Source organism: Salmo salar, chromosome 24, assembly GCF_965601325.2.
Source record: "Salmo salar chromosome 24, fSalSal1, whole genome shotgun sequence".
Lineage (NCBI taxonomy): Eukaryota > Metazoa > Chordata > Actinopteri > Salmoniformes > Salmonidae > Salmo > Salmo salar.
The window spans coordinates 21,274,002-21,295,031 of record NC_138314.1 but is presented as its reverse complement, the minus strand read 5'-3'; the positions used below and the strand labels follow the sequence as shown (position 1 = coordinate 21,295,031).

The following is a 21,030-nucleotide window of genomic DNA, read 5'->3' as shown; positions in this document are numbered from 1 at the left end:
TACCTATGTAAGAATGCTGTTCATTGACTATAGCTCAGCATTCAACAGCATAGTACCCTCCAAGCTCATCATTAAGCTTAAGGCCCTGGGTCTGAACCCCACCCTGTACAACTGGGTCCTGGACTTCCTGACGGGCCGCCCCCAGGTGGTGAAGGTAGGAAACATCACCTCCACTCCGCTGATCCTCAACACTGGGGCCCCACAAGGGTGAGTGCTCAGCCCCCTCCTGTACTCCTTGTTCACCCATGACTGCATGGCCAAGCACACCTCCAACTCAATCATCAAGTTTGCAGATAACACAACACTAGTAGGCTTGATTACCAACAATGACGAGACAGCCTACAGGGAGGAGGTGAGGGCTCTGGGAGTGTGGTGCCAGGAAAATAACCTCTCACTCAACGTCAACAAAACAAAAGGAGATGATCGTGGACTTCAGGAAACAGCAGAGGGTGCACTGTTTTCTATACTATTCTACGGTATCTCATTCACTTAATAATGTTTACATATCTCACATTACTCATCTATATGTATATACTGTATTCTATATCTTAGTCCGTTCCGCTCTGACATCGCTCGTCCATATGTATATACTGTAGTCTTAATTCCTACTTAGATGTGTGTATTGGGTATATGTTTCATTTGTTAGATATTACTTGTTAGATATTACTGCACTGTCGGAGCTAGAAGCACAAGCATTTCGCTACACCTGCAATAACATCTGCTAATCTCGTGTATGTGACCAATCAAATTTGATTTGAGTGGCCTAGCCATTGCACCACTCTTTCTGAATGCTTGGATCCAGGATCAACTCCTAATCTTACCATGTGTGGGACTGAGGGCTGCCCTCTGAGCAACAGCTGATGTGGGGACAATGGGACGATGGAGAGGTTGCTTTGCATCAGTCAAGGAGCTGGGAGGGGAAAAAAAAAAAAAATCACTAAAAAAGATAGCATGTTTACTTTATGACTGTATGGTCCCACAAACTCCTGTCAATGAGATTTTTCCAAATCTTAACAGCCCACATGGTGGAGCTCCACACAGCTGTGTGCTGCAGTAGACACATTTGTCATGCAGACTTGGCCTCTGGCCACAGCTGCTGGTTTGCATGTAAAGATCAAATAAAGATGAAACAGATGCAGAATCAGATGACTCAAGCGTGAGAGAGGAGACTCTGGGGACCTTCTGTCTTTGGAGAGAACTTTTAGTCATCCTAATCACTGACATTATTACCATGTTGAAATGACAGGGAAACTTCATCCAAAACATAACAGCGTGAGCAAATCAGTGTCATTATTAAAACAAACATATCTGAGAATGTGCATTAGGTCGCTGGGCCAAAACATGAGCTCAGTTTAGCAAACAACTAGGAGAAAAACTGTCCAAGAATGTATTAAGCAAGGTAAGGTGCCCTCTTGAACTGACAAATATTGGACTGCAACTTGTTAAAGGTATATAACTCAACTTAAGTAATCTATAAGTGTCTAGGCAGCAAGAGTATAGTTACTTTGTCAAGTTCTCATGTCTTAACTACTAGGGAACCAACGACTGTAAAGACTCATTTATGGCAACAGCAGTGAGATGGACAAGAATAAGAACGCGGGAGTTAGGCCAGGGACTCATCCATTAACCTGTCTTGTCCTGGTGTTACCTCCCTCTGCAGCTCACACTGGCTCCATGCTGTCCATTGACAGCAAAATTTGGGATCATTCTGAAGGATATCTTTAGAAAGTCACAAGATTCTGAATTGGATTATCTTTTAGAAACTGTTGTTCCAAATCACTGTAGAACGGTTATTTCTCATGCCTGCAAAAATGTATTGACCGCAATAATTTGAATTGTAGTTGGAGACTTGCTTCATCTGCCTGCACTGGTTATCAAGCCATGGTCTATAGACTCTTCAATGACCAATCTGCCAGTGCACAGACACAGATACAGATACAAGCCACTGGGTACAGATGTCAATTCCACGTTGGTTCAGCGTAATTTCATTGAAATGTGGAAACAACGTTGATTCAACTAATGTGTGCCGATTGGGTTTCACCGTTTAGTACCAAGACAACAGCAATCCAAATGGTTGTGAGCAGTCTTGTAGATGCTTAGTTATTGAAAACAGTCATTCAACTGTAATGACCAAGTAAAAGTCTTAATGCCATTGACGTGGATCTTATAGAAACAACAGGTGGATTTGTTACTCATAGCCAAGTGGTATGAGGTGTCAGAAATGTGTTGCCTTTGTGGGACAATAAAGTTGTAAAATACTTTTATGGTCCGAAAACAAAGCACAATTCCTGTCAGAGACCAACTGGCAGATCTTTGTCCACCAAAAAATATTTCTGGATGAAAAAAAATCACAAGAATGATTTGACAGAGGCTAAAATATTTGCGGAGTAGATATGCCCTCTGTTATGAACAGATTTGTCAGAGCAAATCAAATAATGGTGTGTGAATTACATGGTTTTGAGGACACACATCAGTAACTATAGGAGCAGTATACAACAATGAACAGTATAATAACTGTTTCCTGTATCAACAACAATCCCTGCACATATTTCACAACAGGAAAGTGATACAGCTACAACCAATGACCTACCCTGTACAACTTGAGACATCGTTTTACTGTTTGGGATAAAAACCATTGTATGTACAATCACACCAACACACAGAGCCACAACTTTGTGCAGACCCGACCCGTAACTCACCTGTTGTCCCGTGTTGTCCCTGTCCCTGCAGCAGTTCCTGGATCAGCATTCCTGGCACCCTGGAAGCAGAGATCACATTAAAGGCTGTTCTCTCTTGAAGGAAATCTCACAGATACTGAGACAGAGCAGAGGTGGTTACCACTCCCAAAGGAGCCAGAGGAAGACAGAACTCCCCTGGGTCCTACACTCCTTTGAATACAATAATAAGATTGATAATGGTATTTTTATCTGTGGTATCTTTGATTGAGGAGTAACAACCACATACAGCTGATGATTAGATGAGGTGCAAATTAAGGTTGTGAAGAGAATCAGCGTCAACATTTGAAGAGTGAAATCAAATCCTTGAATTCAGCATCAAACGCATACAAGTATTGCTACAACTGAACCTCTGTTTCTACTGACAGCGAGAGGGAAAAATCAAACAAATGCTTGTTGGATTTACAAGCAGATTTAGATTTGTGGGGGGTTTGGAGGCATGTGATTTGAGTCAGACACATCTAAGTGCAAGGCAGGCAGGCATGTCCTGGGGGCGTGAGTAAGGTCAGAGGGCAGTGTCAGGGATGGCATGCAGGGTTGTCTGTCTCAAACAGTTCTCAGGAGGGGAGATACTCCATAGCTGGAAGGGACTATCATCAACAACAACAGATATAGACTAGTCAATTGAAACTAGGTGAAGGTTCTGGTATAGCATTGGGGAAGTCTTATTACTGTACTGCAACAAAGAAAAGTTATGATGCTGTCTTTGGATAAGCCCTGCTTATGATAACATGGATTTATGATATTGACTTATGCATGCAAGTAACCAGACCTCATTGCTAGCGGAGTGAGAGAGGGGGTTACAGGCAGGGTAGCAGGGAGGAGTGTTGCTTCAGCAGAGTGACAAGAAGGGCCTCAGTACCTCACCCTGGCCTCGTCGTGTCTGCTTCTTCTGGGAAAGTCTTCTCTCCAGACCCTGGATGTCCGAGTCCAGCTCAGCCTCAAAACAGCTCAGCTCAGAGAGCAGAGACTCCTGGCCAATGCAGCGCAGTGGTTGGAAGGAATTCAATGAGTCAAATAATACACTATATACACTGCTCAAAAAAATAAAGGGAACACTAAAATAACACATCCTAGATCTGAATGAATTAAATAATCTTATTAAATACTTTTTTCTTTACATTGTTGAATGTGCTGACAACAAAATCACACAAAAATAATCAATGCTAATCCAATTTATCAACCCATGGAGTCACACTCAAAATTAAAGTGGAAAACCACACTACAGGCTGATCCAACTTTGATGTAATGTCCTTAAAACAAGTCAAAATGAGGCTCAATACTGTGTGTGTGGCCTCCACGTGCCTGTATGACCTCCCCACAATGCCTGGGCATGTTCCTGATGAGGTGGCGGATGGTCTCCTGAGGGATCTCCTCCCAGACCTGGACTAAAGCATCCGCCAACTCCTGGACAGTCTGTGGTGCAACGTGGCGTTGGTGGATGGAGCGAGACATGATGTCCCAGATGTGCTCAATTGGATTCAGGTCTGGGGAACGGGCGGCCAGTCCATAGCATCAATGCCTTCCTCTTGCAGGAACTGCTGACACACTCCAGCCACATGAGGTCTAGCATTGTCTTGCATTAGGAGGAACCCAGGGCCAACCGCACCAGCATATGGTCTCACAAGGGGTCTGAGGATCTCATCTCGGTACCTAATGGCAGTCAGTCTACCTCTGGCGAGCACATGGAGTGCGGCCCCCCAAATAAATGCCACCCCACACCATGACTGACCCACCGCCAAACCGGTCATGCTGGAGGATGTTGCAGGCAGCAGAACGTTCTCCACGGCATCTCCAGACTCTGTCACGTCTGTCACATGTGTTCAGTGTGAACCTGCTTTCATCTGTGAAGAGCACAGGGCGCCAGTGGCGAATTCTCTGGCAAATGCCAAACGTCCTGCACGGTGTTGGGCTGTAGGCACAACCCCCACCTGTAGACGTCGGGCCCTCCATACCACCCTCATGGAGTCTGTTTCTGACCGTTTGAGCAGACACATGCACATTTGTGGCCTGCTGGAGGTCATTTTGCAGGGCTCTGGCAGTGCTCCTCCTTGCGCAAAGGCGGAGGTAGCGGTCCTGCTGCTGGGTTGTTGCCCTCCTACGGCCTCCTCCACGTCTCCTGATGTACTGGCCTGTCTCCAGGTAGCGCCTCCATGCTCTGGACACTACGCTGACAGACACAGCAAACCTTCTTGCCACAGCTCGCATTGATGTGCCATCCTGGATGAGCTGCACTACCTGAGCCACTTGTGTGGGTTGTAGACTCTGTCTCATGCTACCACTAGAGTGAAAGCACCGCCAGCATTCAAAAGTGACCAAAACATCAGCCAGGAAGCATAGGAACTGAGAAGTGGTCTGTGGTCACCACCTGCAGAACCACTCCTTTATTTGGGGTCTCTTGCTAATTGCCTATAATTTCCACCTGTTGTCTATTCCATTTGCACAACAGCATGTGAAATTTATTGTCAATCAGTGTTGCTTCCTAAGTGGACAGTTTGATTTCACAGAAGTGTGATTGACTTGGAGTTACATTGTGTTGTTTAAGTGTTCCCTTTATTTTTTGGAGCAGTGTATATACACAAAAGTATGTGGACACCCCTTCAAATTTGAGGGTTAGACTATTTCAGCCACTTCATCATCTGGCAGTCCGACGGACGAATCTGAATTTGGCGGACGCCAGGAGAACGCTACCTGCTCGAATGCATAGTGCCAACTGTAAAGTTTGGTGGAGGAGGAATAATGGTCTGGGGCTGTTTTTCGTGGTTTGGGCTTGGCATATTTAGTCCAGTGAAGGGAAATCTTAATGCTACAGCCTCCATAATCAACTGACGGACTGTGGACCAGATCCGGAACTGGGTCAATACGGACTGCAGGTCCCAAAATAAAGTATACAAAAATATATATATAGTACCAGTCAAAGTTTGGACACACCTACTCATTAAAGGGTTTTTCTTAATTTTTACTATTTTCGACATTGTAGAATAATAGTGAAGACATCAAAACGATTTAATAACATATATGGAATCATGTAGTAACCAACAAAGTGTTAAACAAATCAAAATATATATTTGATTTTGGATTCTTCAAAGTAGCCACTAATCCATGATGACAGCTTTGCACCCTCTTGGCATTCTCTCAACAACACCTGGAATGATTTTCCAACAGTCTTGAAGGAGTATGCTGAGCACTTGTTGGCTTCTTTTCCTTCACTCTGTGGTCCAACTCATCCCAAACCATCTCAATTGGGTGATTGTGGAGCCCAGGTCATCTGATGCAGCACCATCACTCTCCTTCTTGGTCAAATAGCCCTTACACAGCCAGGAGGTGTGTTGGGTCATTGTCCTGTTGAAAACACATGATATTCCCACTATGTGCAAACCAGATGGGATGGCATATTGCTGCAGAATGCTGTGGTAGCCATGCTGGTTAAGTGTGCCTTGAATTCTAAATAAATCACAGACAGTGTCACCAGCAAAGCACCCCCACACCATCACACCTCCTCCTCCTCCATGCTTCATGTTGGGATCTATACATGCAGATATAATCCGTTCACCTACTCCGTGTCTCAAAGACACAGCGGTGAATCAAAAATCTCAAATTTGAACTCATCAGACCAAATGACAGATTTCCACCGATCTAAAGTCCATTGCTCATGTTTCTTGGACCAAGCAAGTCTCTTCTTCTTATTGGTGTCCTTTAGTAGTGGTTTCTTTCCAACAATTCAACCATGAAGGCTTGATTCACACAGTCTCCTCTGAACAGTTGATGTGTCTGTTACTTGAACTCCGTGAAGCATTTATTTGGGCTGCAATCTGAGGTGCAGTTAACTCTAATGAACTTATCCTCTGCAGCAGAGGTAACTCTGGGTCTTCCTTTTCTGTGGCGGTCATCGTGAGAGCCAGTTTCATCATAGCTCTTGATGATTTCTGCTACTGAACTTGAAGAAACTTTCAAAGTTCTTGAAATGTTCCGCATTGACTGACCTTCATGTCTTAAAGTAATGATGGACTGTCATTTCTCTTTGCTTATTTGAGCTGTTCTTGCCATATTATGGACTTGGTCTTTTACCAAATAGGGTCATCTTCTGTATACCACCCCTACCTTGTCACAACACAACTGATTGGCTCAAACACATTGAGGAAAGAAATTCCACAAATTAACTTTTAACAAGGCACACCTGTTAATTGAAATGCATTCCAGGTGACTACTTCATGAAGCTGGTTGTGAGAATTCCAAGACTGTGTAAAGCTGTCATCAAGGCAAGGGGTGGCTACTTTGAAGAATCTCAAATATAACACTATTTTGGTTACTACATGATTCCATATGTGTTATTTCATAGTTGTCTTCACTATTATTCTACAATGTAGAAAAAAGTAAAAAATAAAGAAAATGAGTAGATGTGTCCAAACATTTGACTGGTACTGTATATTTTTTTTTAGTCGGTCCGTGTTTCGAACGCTGGTATATAAACACGCATAAGACATGGAAGAATGCATAGAATTGCAGGAAATTAGCTTTAAAACAGCAACAACAACAAAAATCTCTGCCCAATGCAAAATGTGTAGTATTGCAAGAAATGAGCTTTACAACTGCAACATTTTCTCACTGCCAACAAGAGGGATGTGAACAGTTTGGGGTCGTATGGGTTGCGAGGTGTGGGTTTGTTTCTACGCCGATAAATTACATTATCCATCCGGACCTTTGCCACCTAGGACATTTCTGTGATTGGACCTTCTCAAATAGTACTTGAGTACTCCTGTGCTACAGCACACAATGACATTTTAGATGATTCTGTGCTTCCAACTTTGTGGCAGTATGGGGAAGGCCCTTTTTTGCACAAAGTGAGGTCCATACAGAAATGGTTTGTCGAGATCGGTGTGGAAAAACATGACTGGCCTGCACAGAGCCCTGACCTCAAATTGGAAGGCCGACAGTGAGCCAAGCCTAAGTGCCCAACATCAGTGCTCGACCTCACTAATGCTCTTGTGGCTGAATGGAAGCAAGTCCCTGCAGCAATGTTCCAACATCTAGTGGAAAGCCTTCGCAGAAGGATGGAGGCTGTTATAGCAGCAAAGGGGGACCAACTCCATATTAATGCACATGATTCTGGAATGATACGTTCGACGAGCAGGTGTCCACATACTTTTGGTCATGTAGTGTACCACTGAATAAAGTAATTCTCTAAGACATTGTTGGCTCCATAGTTGTATAATCCTGGTAAGATTCTATCTGTCCATGCTAAGTTTTCCTTATTCTTTGCTAGCTCATTAAAACAATCATTGCACTTGGCCATCATGGTCAAGGTTATGACAGCTATCATATCACTGTGAGCACTCACCTCGAAGGCGGATGGCTTAGACGGCTTCTCTATGGGGGACCAGGGTTCCTCTGTGGGTCTGTGCTGGGGCGGCTGCTGGGACCGCTGTAGTGGAGGCAGCTGGGGCTTCTGCACCGGCTGACCCTGAGGCTGGGAAACACAAACATAAAGACTTTGAACACACAGTCAGACAGGGAGAACAGACATTTGGTCAGTTGGTTATAGTAGACGTATCAAACAGTAAACGACTGTAGAGGTTACATCCTTATAGGTTACTCACAGCCCTAGCATTTCATCCAACTGGGTCACTTCGTTTACACTTCATCCACATCAACAATTTAATAGCCAGACGAAACAGAACTCATTCCCTCATTAAGAAGATATACTGTTTGTCCCAGTTACTGACACCAGAAAGAATTGCATCAAGCTACACTCTTTAAAAAAAACGTCAACTTCCTAACCCTTTTTCATGTTCCTTGAAATACCTTGGCAGAGTGAGATCCAGTTATAGCCAAAGTACTCTCTCAGCCAGTAGTTATCACCGGAATCACAGGCCTGATATCACTTAGGAGTGCAGCAATTGATATGGTCTGTGTTCTCTGATTGTGTGATTCTCTGTACACAGGCAGGCCTGGTCTAAGGAGAGAAGTCGCTGGAGGTAGAAGATGTACCTAACCACAGATCGAGGATCAGATTACACTACTGTACCGCCAATCTTCATTTTAACCATTAGGGGGATTAAAAATAGGCCGTGGCTGCGGATCCATAGATAACCGCCCTGTTTCGTCCCCCTCCCGCCCTGTCCCGCCTCCCTGGAAAGATCTGTATCACGTTCTGCTCATATGTTTCTTTACCTCTACTTTATGGGCACATTTGTTTGGTCTCCCTCCTTTCCCATTTTTCACTGTCAATCGAGAATGATAGTTGTTCAAGTTTTACCAGTGAAATGTCCATGCACATCCATGCAGCGTCTGCATGCCAACCATTTGATTTCAATCAGTTACATGGGAATATGCATTTACATCGTTTTAGTTATGTACAGTGTTGTTTCAAATTATGTACAGTGGACGAATTTTAGAGCAGATGGTGTTAACTGTAGCATACCTGTGTTTTGTTTCAATCAAAGCACATCTTTTTTGGCCGGCACTATTGAGTTGTGGCCGCATGAAAGAAAAACAAAGCACCTTTCGCCAGAGTAGCTTCGGGACCTTTAAGCTCCGAAAAAGAAAAGAAAAAACCCGGATCCAGAAAAAATATCTGACCCTGTATCAGTGAGTTAACTTTTACCTAATCTAGAGGAGTCCAGGCTATGACCTCCTGAGGAAATGCAATAAGCCTCCATGCTGTGAAGCATTACACACCACAAGAGGTTAACAGGCATAATCAGTATCACAAGACGCCTGGCCCCGTGGGGGACTCTACTGTGGCAGATGGGAAACAAAGCTTTATTTTCTTCCCATTATGAGACGCCAGGCTCAATTTGCACCAGATCTAGGACGTGGTGACAAGAGCCATTCAAAACTTCAGCCCAGACAAAGACAGTCCACTCTAAATCATTCAAGGTATTTTAACAGACATTCAGTACTCACAGGGCCTCACACTCCCACACACACACAAACATGTATGGGCAGTTAAGAGTTACCTTGTTTATTTTAGTTAGATAATAAGTTACCCAGGGAACACATGCATCACAAACAGCAATACTAACACTGTTGACCAGCCGGTAGTTCACGGCAGTTCATGGTAAACAAACACTTTCTTCATGTTATTTTGCTTGTTCCAAAACATTCTCGCAATTATTAAGAAGGAAACTGGAAATACACCTGGTGTGGGTGTGCCATTGTACCAATGACCGCATTAACAAGTTCCTAATTACCTGGCGTGAGATGCTTGATTGATTGAATTCATTGGATCATTAAAAGTAGTAGGCTGCTCCAGCTTGAGACAACATTACATACATTAAAAATTAACATAAAAACACCTGGAGGCTTATTTTCATTGTGCTCTCAGCTGAGAAGCATTCCAGGGTATTGACACAAACTAATCCTCATAGGAAAAAGATTAGGTGAACGCTGTCACAAGTAGCTCGAGGGCAGCCCACCCCCACACTAGTGAATACAGCACATAGAAAAACTCACAACAATAGTTCTGAGGCTAAGCCACAAATCTTTTGAAAACTTAAATGAAGAACAAGTTGTTTTACAATCAGGAATTTTGAATCTAACTCCAAGAAAATATGTGCAACAGTGCTACCGTTCAACACAAACACTATGTCCAGGTGCCATCCAAATTCCAGCGTGTAGAAATGCTGCATGTTATATTAAAAAGAGTGCGAGGATTTACCTGGCTCTGGACCTCTGATGTGGTGCTCTGTCCAGGCTCAAAGTCAAATATGCTCCTGGGCTGTGGAGGGTGCCCCCATCGGTCTGAAAGCTTATCTTTAACCCCCAGCTCACTCCTGAAACACAATCCCCAACATGCACGCAAACAACTTAAATCATGGATTCATTGTCAGTGCCTGTAGGAACAGATCCAAACTTGTCTCTCCCCCAACTCCTTGCCTTTGGACTGTGTTGGAATTCACACATATAGCCATTCACCCAATTACCAGGTTGCCAAAAGTTGCATGTACCTCATGTTTTACAATGACTGATCACATGCATCTGATGTACTGTGAACTTAGTCATGGTTATACAGTAGTAGAAACAAACACATCTTAACATTCTCAACAGGAATTCTACTGTTGTTTTAAATAAGGAGGTTGAACATGAACTCGCCCAGTCGTCTTCATCAGTCTCTCAGTCTCACCAATCAGGGAGGGCTCCATAATTGTCCATATGGGTTAGAGTCTCCTGCCCACTGGCTGAGTCAGCAGCGAGGGCCCGGCTCCCTTAAGATCAGTAGAAATGAGTGTTAGGAAATACTGGTCATCTAAATAGAATAGATTTGTTACAGTTCAGAACATGAAACCTGATATTTCCACTGCACTCACTTTCAGCAGACCATCGCTCAGAGTCCTCGTCAGTTTCTATCAAATGGGCAAAGACAGCAAAGAGAAACAGGGATTTAGATAACAGTAATCATAGTAAGCCCTTCCCCCATTGAGAGGTCTGTAACATGTACGCTGGGAGTCGGGAAACAAGTTCAGGGAGTGACTTTTAATAATAAATAACATAAGGAACAAACAAGAAACATGAGTAGCGTACAGACATGAAACAACAGAACAGAAACAATAAAAAAATATATATTTAACCTTTATTTAACTAGGCAAGCCAGTTAGGAACAAATTCTTATTTACAATGACGGCCTACACCGGCCAAACCTGGGCGATGCTGGGTCAATTGTGCTGCGCCCTATGGGACTCCCAATCACAGCCGGTTGTGATACAGCCTAGATTCAAACCAAAGTGTCTGTAGTGACGCCTCTAGCACTGAGATGCAGTGCCTTAGACTGCTGCGCCACTCGGGAGCCCCAATAACACCTAGGGAAAGAACCAAAAGGAGTGACATATATAGGGAAGGTAATCAGGCAGGTGATTGAGTCCAGGTGAGTCTGATGATGTGCTGATGCGCGTAACGATGGTGACAGGTGTGTGTAATAATGAGCAGCCTGACGACCTCAAGTGCCGGAGAGGGGGTATACGTGATAGTACCCCCTCCCTGTTGCGCGGCTCCAGCCGCAGAACGCCGACCAGAGGGACAGTCCCGAGGCCGGGTCTCTTCTGCCGAGGCGCGGGAACCTGACGAGCCGGCCGAGGCGCGGGAACCTGACGAGCCGGCCCAGAGAAGCTGACGAGCCGGCCCAGGGAACCTGACGAGCCGGCCCAGGGAACCTGACGAGCCGGCCCAGGGAAGCTGACGAGCCGGCCCAGGGAAGCTGACGAGCCTGACGTGATGAGCCGGCCGAGGAAGGGGAGCCTGACGTGATGAACCGGCCGAGGAAGGGGAGCCTGACGTGACGAACCGGCCGAGGAAGGGGAGCCTGACGTGACGAACTGGCCGAGGCGGGGGAGCCTGACAAACCGGCCGAGGTGGGGGAGCCTGACAAACCGGCCGAGGCGGGGGAGCCTGACAAACCGGCTTAGGCGGGGGAGCCTGCCGAGCCAACCAAGTCTTGTGAACCTGACGAGCCAGCTGAGGCTTCCTCGGTAGACTCAGCAACGGACGCTTGACGGGACAACTGGGTCTTGTAAACCTGACGAACCTGCTGAGGCATGGAAGCCTGATGAGCCAGCTGAGGCATCCCCGGTAGCGGCCCCCAAACACGACGTCATCTACACTCACAAAGAAAAAACACAAAAAAATCTCCCTGATGCTCCCCTTTGGTGAGGCGTTATTCTGTCACATGTACACTGGGAGTCGGGAAGCAAGTTCAGGGAGTGACTTTTAATAATAAATAACACAAGGAACAAAATAAGAAACATGAGTAGTGTTCAGACATGAAACAATGGAACAGAAACAATAACGCCTAGAAAAAGAACCATAGGGAGTGACATATATAGGGAAGGTAATCAGGCAGGTGATTGAGTCCAGGTGAGTCTGTTGATGCGCCGATGTGTGTAACAATGGTGACAGGTGTGCGTAATAATGAGCAGCCTGATGAACGAGCGCCGGAGTGGGAGTATACGTGACAAGGTCATGTAGATGAGGAACATCCACCCATTTGCTCTGTTGATTTGTGATCATCTCAAACCTTTAACTCATCATTATGATGCTATATTCTATTCAGTTGTTGCATTCCAATGCCATTATCTTTGATATGTGAGTAGTGCAAATATTTTCTGTGGTCTGCCAAAAGAATCCATCACCTGCACAATAATCAGGTTGGTGCCTGATCAGACACAATATTACACTCCCCACAGTGGTGGGACTGGGCCTCTGAGGAAAGATCAGTGGCTGTGATACCTGTTGGGGTTTAAAAGCCAACTGCCTGGAGAGTGTTGACACCTGAGAATCAGTTTTAAACCAAGATCCATCCTGGACATTCTTGTCATCTCACCCTGAGTATCACCAAGCATACACATAACCACGAATAGACTACTGATATACAACTGGAGATAAGGACCGGTATAAAGGAATAGACTACTGATATACAACTGGAGATAAGGACCGGTATAAAGGAATAGACTACTGATATACAACTGGAGATAAGGACCGGTATAAAGGAATAGACTACTGATATACAACTGGAGATAAGGACCGGTATAAAGGAATAGACTACCGATATACAACTGGAGATGAGGACCGGTATAAAGGAATAGACTACTGATATACAACTGGAGATAAGGACCGGTATAAAGGAATAGACTACTGATATACAACTGGAGATGAGGACCGGTATAAAGGAATAGACTACTGATATACAACTGGAGATGAGGACCGGTATAAAGGAATAGACTACCGATATACAACTGGAGATGAGGACCGGTATGAAAGATGTAGGATGGAGTTCGATATGTAGAGAAATTGAAATAACTGGGTATAGATATCAAAATAGCTTGAGCGTTCTTTCCTCTCCTTGGAATAATCTGCACTCTGGATCAGCTTTCTGGAGGCTGACACTGACAGAAAGGAATTGTCTGTGTGGGCTGGTGTGTGTGAGAGAAGGGGCGAGGGAGGAGGGGTCATACCTTCTGGCTTCTTGTGGATCTGTCTGAACATGCTCCTGTACCAGTCTTTGGGCTGGTTCACACTCTGGAGTGAGAAAAGAAGGGAACATGACAAAAACATATTTGTAGACACAGAAGTTTGTAGACTTAGAAGTTTCAGAGTACATAAATTAGAACATTTTGGCTCCACGTAAATGACAACTAGGAGCAGACCAAGTAGTTTTTTCTGCGTGAGTGACCAATTTAGGAAAGACTCTGGGCCCTAGGACCATATGTGTATAGTGACTCGAGCTCCACTGACGAATGCTGCTGTACACTATGTTTATCTCACTGATCTGGAGGCGATGGGCATCCCTGTCTCATCCACTGGGCCGATCCCAGAGAATTTGATAAGGCGCTCCTCCCTCGTAGCAGCCCTCCGCGGCAGAGTGGAAGAGCCCCTGGTCTGGACTCCATTAAACAGACCCCCTGTTACAGAGAGAGAGGACAGCACAGGTCTGTTATCAAAGGCAGTTTAAACTGTCCTCATTCTTCTTCTACATTTCAGCTGAGTAACAGTATGAACATTCAAGCTGTCGTCACCATCATTGCCACTGGGTGGCCACAGAGTGCCACTGTGAAATGGAGTTTGATTTCATTCATGAAACACTGTTGTTAATTTTGTGGTTAATACCCCACATCATATCATTCATTTTAGGGTGATAACATGATTGTGAAGGCTTGATTGAAGCTGGTTATAAAAAAAAGATCTGTCCTTCAGTGGTACATAAAGCTTTGACACATGAAACACAGAGTTATGAAAAAATCTTTTAGCACAAGATTCAACCCATGCTCTACTTGGCCTAAACACTGGGAAGAGACTACATCACATACAGTATTAGTCAAGTCTCCCTTGAGGGTACTACTTTCACCAAAGATCCCATAAAACTTGCACATTCGTTTAAGATACACTATGCAGAAATCACTCCGCCATTTCCTGGTTGCTAAAATTCTAATAGTTTGCCTAACTTCAGTTTATCTGACAAAGCAAGCAAGTCTAGTGTAGAGAATCATTGTACAATCTAAACCGCTGTGAAATACAGTACCAGTCAGAAGTTTGGACACACCTACTCATTCAAGGGTTTTTCTTTATTTTAAACTATTTTCTACATTGTAGAATAATAGTGAAGACATCAAAACTATTAAATAGCACATGGAATCATGTAGTAACCCCCCAAAAAGTGTTAAACAAATCAAAATATATGTTATATTTTAGATTCTTCAAAGTAGCCACCCTTTGCCTTAATGACAGCTTTGCACACTCTTGACATTCTCTCAACCAGCTTCATGAGGTAGTCACCTGGAATGCATTTCAATTAACAGGTGTGCGTTTGAGCCAATCAGTTGTGTTGTGACAAGGTAGGGGTGGTATACAGAAGATAGTCCTATTTGCTAAAAGACCAATTCCATATTATGGCAAGAACAGCTCAAATAAGCAACGAGAAACGACAGTCCATCATTACTTTACAACATGAAGGTCAGTCAATGCGGAAAATTTCAAGAACTTTGAAAGTTTCTTCAAGTTCAGTAGCAGAAACCATCAAGCACTATGATGAGACTGGCTCTCACGAGGACCGCCACAGGAAAGGAAGAGCCAGAGTTACCTCATTAGAGTTAACTGCACCTCAGATTGCAGCCCAAATAAATGCTTCACTGAGTTCAAGTAACAGACACATCTCAACATCAACTGTTCAGAGGAGACTGCGTGAATCAGGCGTGAATCAGGCCTTCATGGTGGAATTTCTGCAAAGATACCACTACTAAAAGGACACCAATAAGAAGAAGAGAAACACGGCCAACGGACATTAGACCGGTGGAAATCTGTATTTTGGTCTGATTTGAGATTTTTGGTTTCCAACCGCCGTGTCTTTGTGAGACGCAGAGTAGGTGAACGGATGATCTCCGCATGTGTGCTTCCCACCGTGAAGTATGGAGGAGGAGGTATAATGGTGTGGGCGTGCTTTGCTGGTGACACTGTGTAATTTATTTAGAATTCAAGGCACACTTAACCAGCATGGCTACCACAGTATTCTGTAGCGATATGTCATCCCATCTGGTTTGCGCTTAGTGGGTGTGACGATCGTCGTAATGAGGAGACCAAGGTGCAGCGTGGTGAGTGCTCATGTTCAAATTTTTATTTTAACTCAGAACACTAAATCAAAACAATAAACAACGTAAAATGAACGTCACGTTCTGCAGGCTAACTAAGCTGTACAAAAACAAGATCCCACACTGAAGGAGGGAAAAAGGGCTGCCTAAGTATGATTCCCAATCAGAGACAACGATAGACAGCTGCCTCTGATTGGAAACCATACTAGGCCAATCAAAGAAAAAGACAACAAAGAAATATAACACATAGGTCAGGGTGTGGGGTGGGCATTCTAACAAAATAGAGAAATAAAACATCTCTCTCAGGTTAGGGCGTGACAGTACCCCCCCCCCCCCCCAAAGGTGCGGACTCCCGGCCGCAAACCTGAACCTATAGGGGAGGGTCCGGGTGGGCATCTACCCATGGTGGTGGCTCCGGTTCGGGGGGTAGTCCCCGCTCCGCCCACTGATCCCTCCGCTTTTGTGCCACCGGACTGTGGATCGTCGGAGGAACCAGACCGTAGATTATCGACGGAGGCTCCGGGCTGCAGGCCGCCATCTCAGGAGGTTCCGGACAGTAGGCCGTCTCAGGAGGTTCCGGACTGTAGGCTGTCACAGGAGGTTCCGGACTGTAGGCAATCTCAAAAGGTTCCGGACTGTAGGCCATCTCAGAAGGTTCCAGACTGGGGACCGTCGCTGCAGGCTCCATGCCATGGATCATCACTGCAGGCTCCGCGCCATGGATCACCACTGGAGGCTTTGTGCCATGGATCATCACTGGAGGCTCAGGGCCATAGATTATCACTGGAGGCTTCGTGCCATGGATCATCCCTACAGGCTCCGGGCCATGGATCATCCCTACAGGCTTCTTGCCATGGATCATCACTGGAGGCTCCGGGCCATGGATCATCCCACTGGCGAGGCTTCGTGCCATGGATCATCACTGGAGGCTTCGTGCCATGGATCATCACTGGAGGCTTCATGCCATGGATCAACACTGGAGGCTTCTTACGTGGAGCCGGAACAGGTCTCACCGGACTGGGGAGATTCACTGGAGACCGGGTGCGCAGAGCAGGCACAGGGTATACTGGGCCGTGGAGGCGCACTGGAGGTCTGGAGCTTAGGGCTGGCACAACCCGTCCTGGCTGGATGCTTACTTTAGTCCGGTAAGTGCGGGGCGCCGGCACAGGACAAACTGGGCTGTGAAGGCGCACTGGCGATACAGTGCGTAGAACTGGCACAGGATATACTGGGCCGTGGAGGCGCACTGGAGGTCTGGAGCTTATGGCTGGCACAACCTGTCCTGGCTGGATCCCCCCCCCCCGTAGCCCGACAAGCGCGGGGCATTGGAACAGGCCGCACTGGTTTGTGCTGGCGAACTGGGGATACCGTGCGTAGAGCTGGCGCAGGATAACCTGGGCCGAAGAAACGCACCGGAGACCAGGAACGCTGAGCCGGCACAATCCTTCCTGGCTGAATGCCAACTCTAGCACGGCCACTGCGGGGAGCTTGCACAGAGCGCACCGGGCTGTGGCTGCGCACTGGAGACACCGTGGGCATTACCGCATAACCCAGTGCCTGACCAGTCCTACTCTCCCCACGGTAAGCACGGGGAGTTGGCTCAGGTCTGAAACCTGACAATCTCCCCGTGTGCCCCCCCCCAAAACAAATGTTTGGGGTTGCCTCTCGTTGCCTCTCGCTGCCTCCACTTGTTCCCATGGGAGGCGATCCCATCCAGCCTGGATCTCCTCCCACGTCCAGGATCCCTTTGCCGTCCAGGATGTCTTCCCAGGTCCATGTCTCCTGACCACGCTGCTTGGTCCTTTTGTGATGGGATCTTTTGTGACGATCGTCGTAATGAGGAGACCAAGGTGCAGCGTTGTGAGTGCTCATGTTCAAATTTTTATTTTAACTCAGAACACTAAATCAAAACAATAAACAACGGAAAACGAACGTCACGTTCTGCAGGCTAACTAAGCTGTACAAAAACAAGATCCCACACTGAAGGAGGGAAAAAAGGCTGCCTAAGTATGATTCCCAATCAGAGACAACAATAGACAGCTGCCTCTGATTGGAAGCCATACTAGGCCAATCAAAGAAAAAGACAACATAGAAATATAACACATAGAATGCCCACCCCACACCCTGACCTAACAAAATAGAGAAATAAAACGTCTCTCTCAGGTCAGGGCGTGACAGTGGGACTATCATTTGTTTTTCAACGGGACAATGACCCAAAACACACCTCCTGGCTGTGTAAGGGCTATTTGACCAAGAAGGAGAGATGGTGCTGCATCAGATGACTTGGCCTCCCCAATCACCCGGCCTCAAACCAATTGAGATGGTTTGGGATGAGTTGGAATGCTGAGTTAAGAAAAAGCAGTCAACAACTGCTCAGCATATGTGGGAACTCCTTCAAGACTGTTGGAAAAGCATTCCTCATGACGCTGGTTGAGAGAATGCCAAGAGTGTGCAAAGATGTCATGAAGGCAAAGGGTGGCTACTTTGAAGAATCTAAATCTAAAATATATTTTGATTTGTTTAACACTTTTTGACTTACTACACGATTCTGTATGTGTTATTTCATAGTTTTGATGTCTTCACTGTTATTCTACAATGTAGAAAATAGTAAAAAATAAAGAAAAACCCTTGAATGAGTAGGTGTGTCCAAACTTTTGACTGGTACTGTATATTTTCCATAAACAAAAATATTGTATTTTCAACAGTTTGAAGCTGGTGTACAAAACCGAAAGTAAACGACTCAAAAACGAAAGTTAAGAACTGGAAGCATAGAAAAAGGGCACATAGAACCAATCTACTGCTTCTTAGACTTGCTTTCAATGAGAATGACAGATTTATAACAAACCATTTCTTTGTGAATTTGGTCGGTTTGCCCAAAAAGTTACATATTTAAATCAAACTCAAACTGTGATGCTCTATATTATAATTTCAAGACAATTCTAATCTTACCATTTGATTGAGCAGGGCCATAGTATGATCCAAAATGAAGGGGGTCAGTAAGAGGGCCACTCCCATTGACCTCTGAGACCTAGGATGGAAACCCAGTCAGTCCAATATCAGCCTTAGTTGGAGAGCATTTGACTGTGACTATTGTCGCAGTCAAATGGAAAATGAACAACAACTTAGTGTGTAGTGCAGGATACATTAGCATATATTACATTATTCAACACAAAGACAGGACCTCTATCAATATCCAGTACATTCCAGTCCAGTGGCATAACATTGAACCTGTGATACTAGACAATGCCACAGGGAGAAGCAGCTGTCTGATGAATATGACATGTGGTCTCTAACCCTAACCCAACCAGTAACCTCAGAGAAACTGCTGTTATCATTGCAGTGCTACAATAACTAGTTGTATCTCCTTGAGAGTGGTGCTTACCTTAATTTGCTCCACAGGTGGCAGTCTTGTGGAACGGAAGGGGCTGAGAGGGGGGGTGGGGAGCCCCGCGGAGATGACCACCACCTCCTGGGTCAGATCTGGAGGGGACAGGTGATGCTGCTGGCTGGAGGAGGAACCATCATCAGAGAAGACGATACAAGAGCCGTTCAGATGGTCCCGGACTTCCACACGATGCTACAGGAGAGACAGTAGAACACTATATCTAAATACAGCCATGTCATGTTGTCAGTGGGTCATGTCATGTTGAGATGATCACTTCACCCTTCTGTCTCTCTGTGAATGTTTATGTTTATTTGTCTGTCTGTCTCTCTCTCTCCTGGTGAAAAGGCCTCGAATTTAACTAAAGCAGAGGAGCAGAAGGAAGTTCTGTTCCATCCACTTCATCATCTTCCTTGCAGAGGCTGGAGAAAAGACCCATTCAGGACCTAAATCAGGGGGCTGAAATAGGAGAGGCACATTATAAACCCATGAACCATCCATTCAGCTGGGCTGCGTATTCTCCAACCAGGGTGCGTGGCCCAGGCCGAGGGGGTCGGAAAGGGGTTGCTGATGTTGACCACAGTGAAAGTGCACCACCATTAGCGATGCTCCCAAAGCCCTCCCCTGCTCTCTTCCTTTCCATAGCGGGTCCGCCCCCCTCCTTGCTGCCCAATACCACCAATCCTATCCAACTCCTGCGTGTTTGAATGCATAAGGGGGGGCGTTTGAGCTCTCCAGTGTGGACTCTGGGGGTCATGGGAAGTTCCTGTGCCTTTCACACAGGGTGAAACTGTATCTAGTTAAATCAGAGCGCTGCCTTGTGGAGCCAGGACTGGGGCATTTTCATGGAAATTCTAGCCCGTCCATAAATAGCTGTTATTTTCATTCTACCTTGTACGTGTTAGTGTTTTTCCTTGTTGTTTAGCATATTTAAAAGGCCTCCCTCTGTGTGCTGTTCATGCCAACTCTGCCAAGGCAGACTTCAAAGATAAGAATTATTGGCTCTGACAGAGCAAAATCTTTTTGTTTTTAACATCTCTAGCAAACCTTCAATGCTTTGGGTCTGCCTGAATATATTATTTCATAGAATTCAATTCTACTAAGGATCTAGCTCTCTTCCTGTGCTCTTACATTTTGAATTATTTGTGAGTTAGGGAGCATGCCAAAATGCCTGTACCTGAGACTTCATGTCATCTGTTATGGTCCTGGATAGTCTCTGACGTCCAAGTCTTTGTGCAGATGCCAAAGTATCCACCTGAGATAAACAAAACACACATAAAAGGTTAGATCATGACCAATAATTGATGTCATGCTTATTCACACGCAGAGAACAATCACATCACACCACGGCAGCATATTCTCTTTCATCCCCAAAGGAGACAAATAGATTCATGGTCATTTCCCTCTTAATGCAGAGACAATTGCATTATGCTTCTGAGCTGGGTCACATCGAAGTATTGAAAACTGATAAGGAAACTGACCAAAAAGCTCAGGAGATGCAATAATGAAAGCAACTTAGAATGTCATTCAACCAGGGGAATCCAGGTGAAAGCTATGATCCCTTATTGATGTCACCTGTTCAGTCCACTTCAATCAGTGTAGATGAATGGAAGGACACAGGTTAAATAAGGATTTTCAAGTCTTGAGACAAATAAGACATGGATTATGTGAATGGGCAAGACAAAAGACTGAAGTGCTTTTGAACGGCGTAAGGTAGTAGGTACCAGGTGTGCCGGTATTGTAAGGACTGACGCCGGAGATGAGAAGCAGGTACGGGGAGTCAACATTTAAGAAGGAACAGACATGAAACAAGACAGGTGCAGCGTCAGCACACGGGCAA

General features: G+C 45.3%; 1 protein-coding gene across 3 annotated transcripts in view; it reads right to left on the bottom strand.

Moving 5' to 3' along the window:
- Positions 1 to 21,030, bottom strand: part of LOC106585608 (vinexin) — a 53,995-nt gene that overhangs the window by 9,661 nt on the left and 23,304 nt on the right. For all 3 annotated transcript variants that reach the window (XM_014172014.3, XM_014172012.3, XM_014172015.3), the window contains exons 2-13: positions 20,368 to 20,445; positions 19,191 to 19,385; positions 18,758 to 18,836; positions 13,992 to 14,128; positions 13,682 to 13,745; positions 11,045 to 11,080; positions 10,861 to 10,942; positions 10,396 to 10,510; positions 8,074 to 8,202; positions 3,598 to 3,708; positions 2,700 to 2,758; positions 822 to 910 (exon numbers count right to left, since the gene is read on the bottom strand). In XM_014172014.3, the coding sequence (XP_014027489.2) occupies positions 822 to 910; positions 2,700 to 2,758; positions 3,598 to 3,708; positions 8,074 to 8,202; positions 10,396 to 10,510; positions 10,861 to 10,942; positions 11,045 to 11,080; positions 13,682 to 13,745; positions 13,992 to 14,128; positions 18,758 to 18,836; positions 19,191 to 19,385; positions 20,368 to 20,379 (1,108 nt within the window). In that variant the 5' untranslated portion in view covers positions 20,380 to 20,445. The remainder of the gene's footprint in view (positions 1 to 821; positions 911 to 2,699; positions 2,759 to 3,597; positions 3,709 to 8,073; positions 8,203 to 10,395; positions 10,511 to 10,860; positions 10,943 to 11,044; positions 11,081 to 13,681; positions 13,746 to 13,991; positions 14,129 to 18,757; positions 18,837 to 19,190; positions 19,386 to 20,367; positions 20,446 to 21,030) is intronic.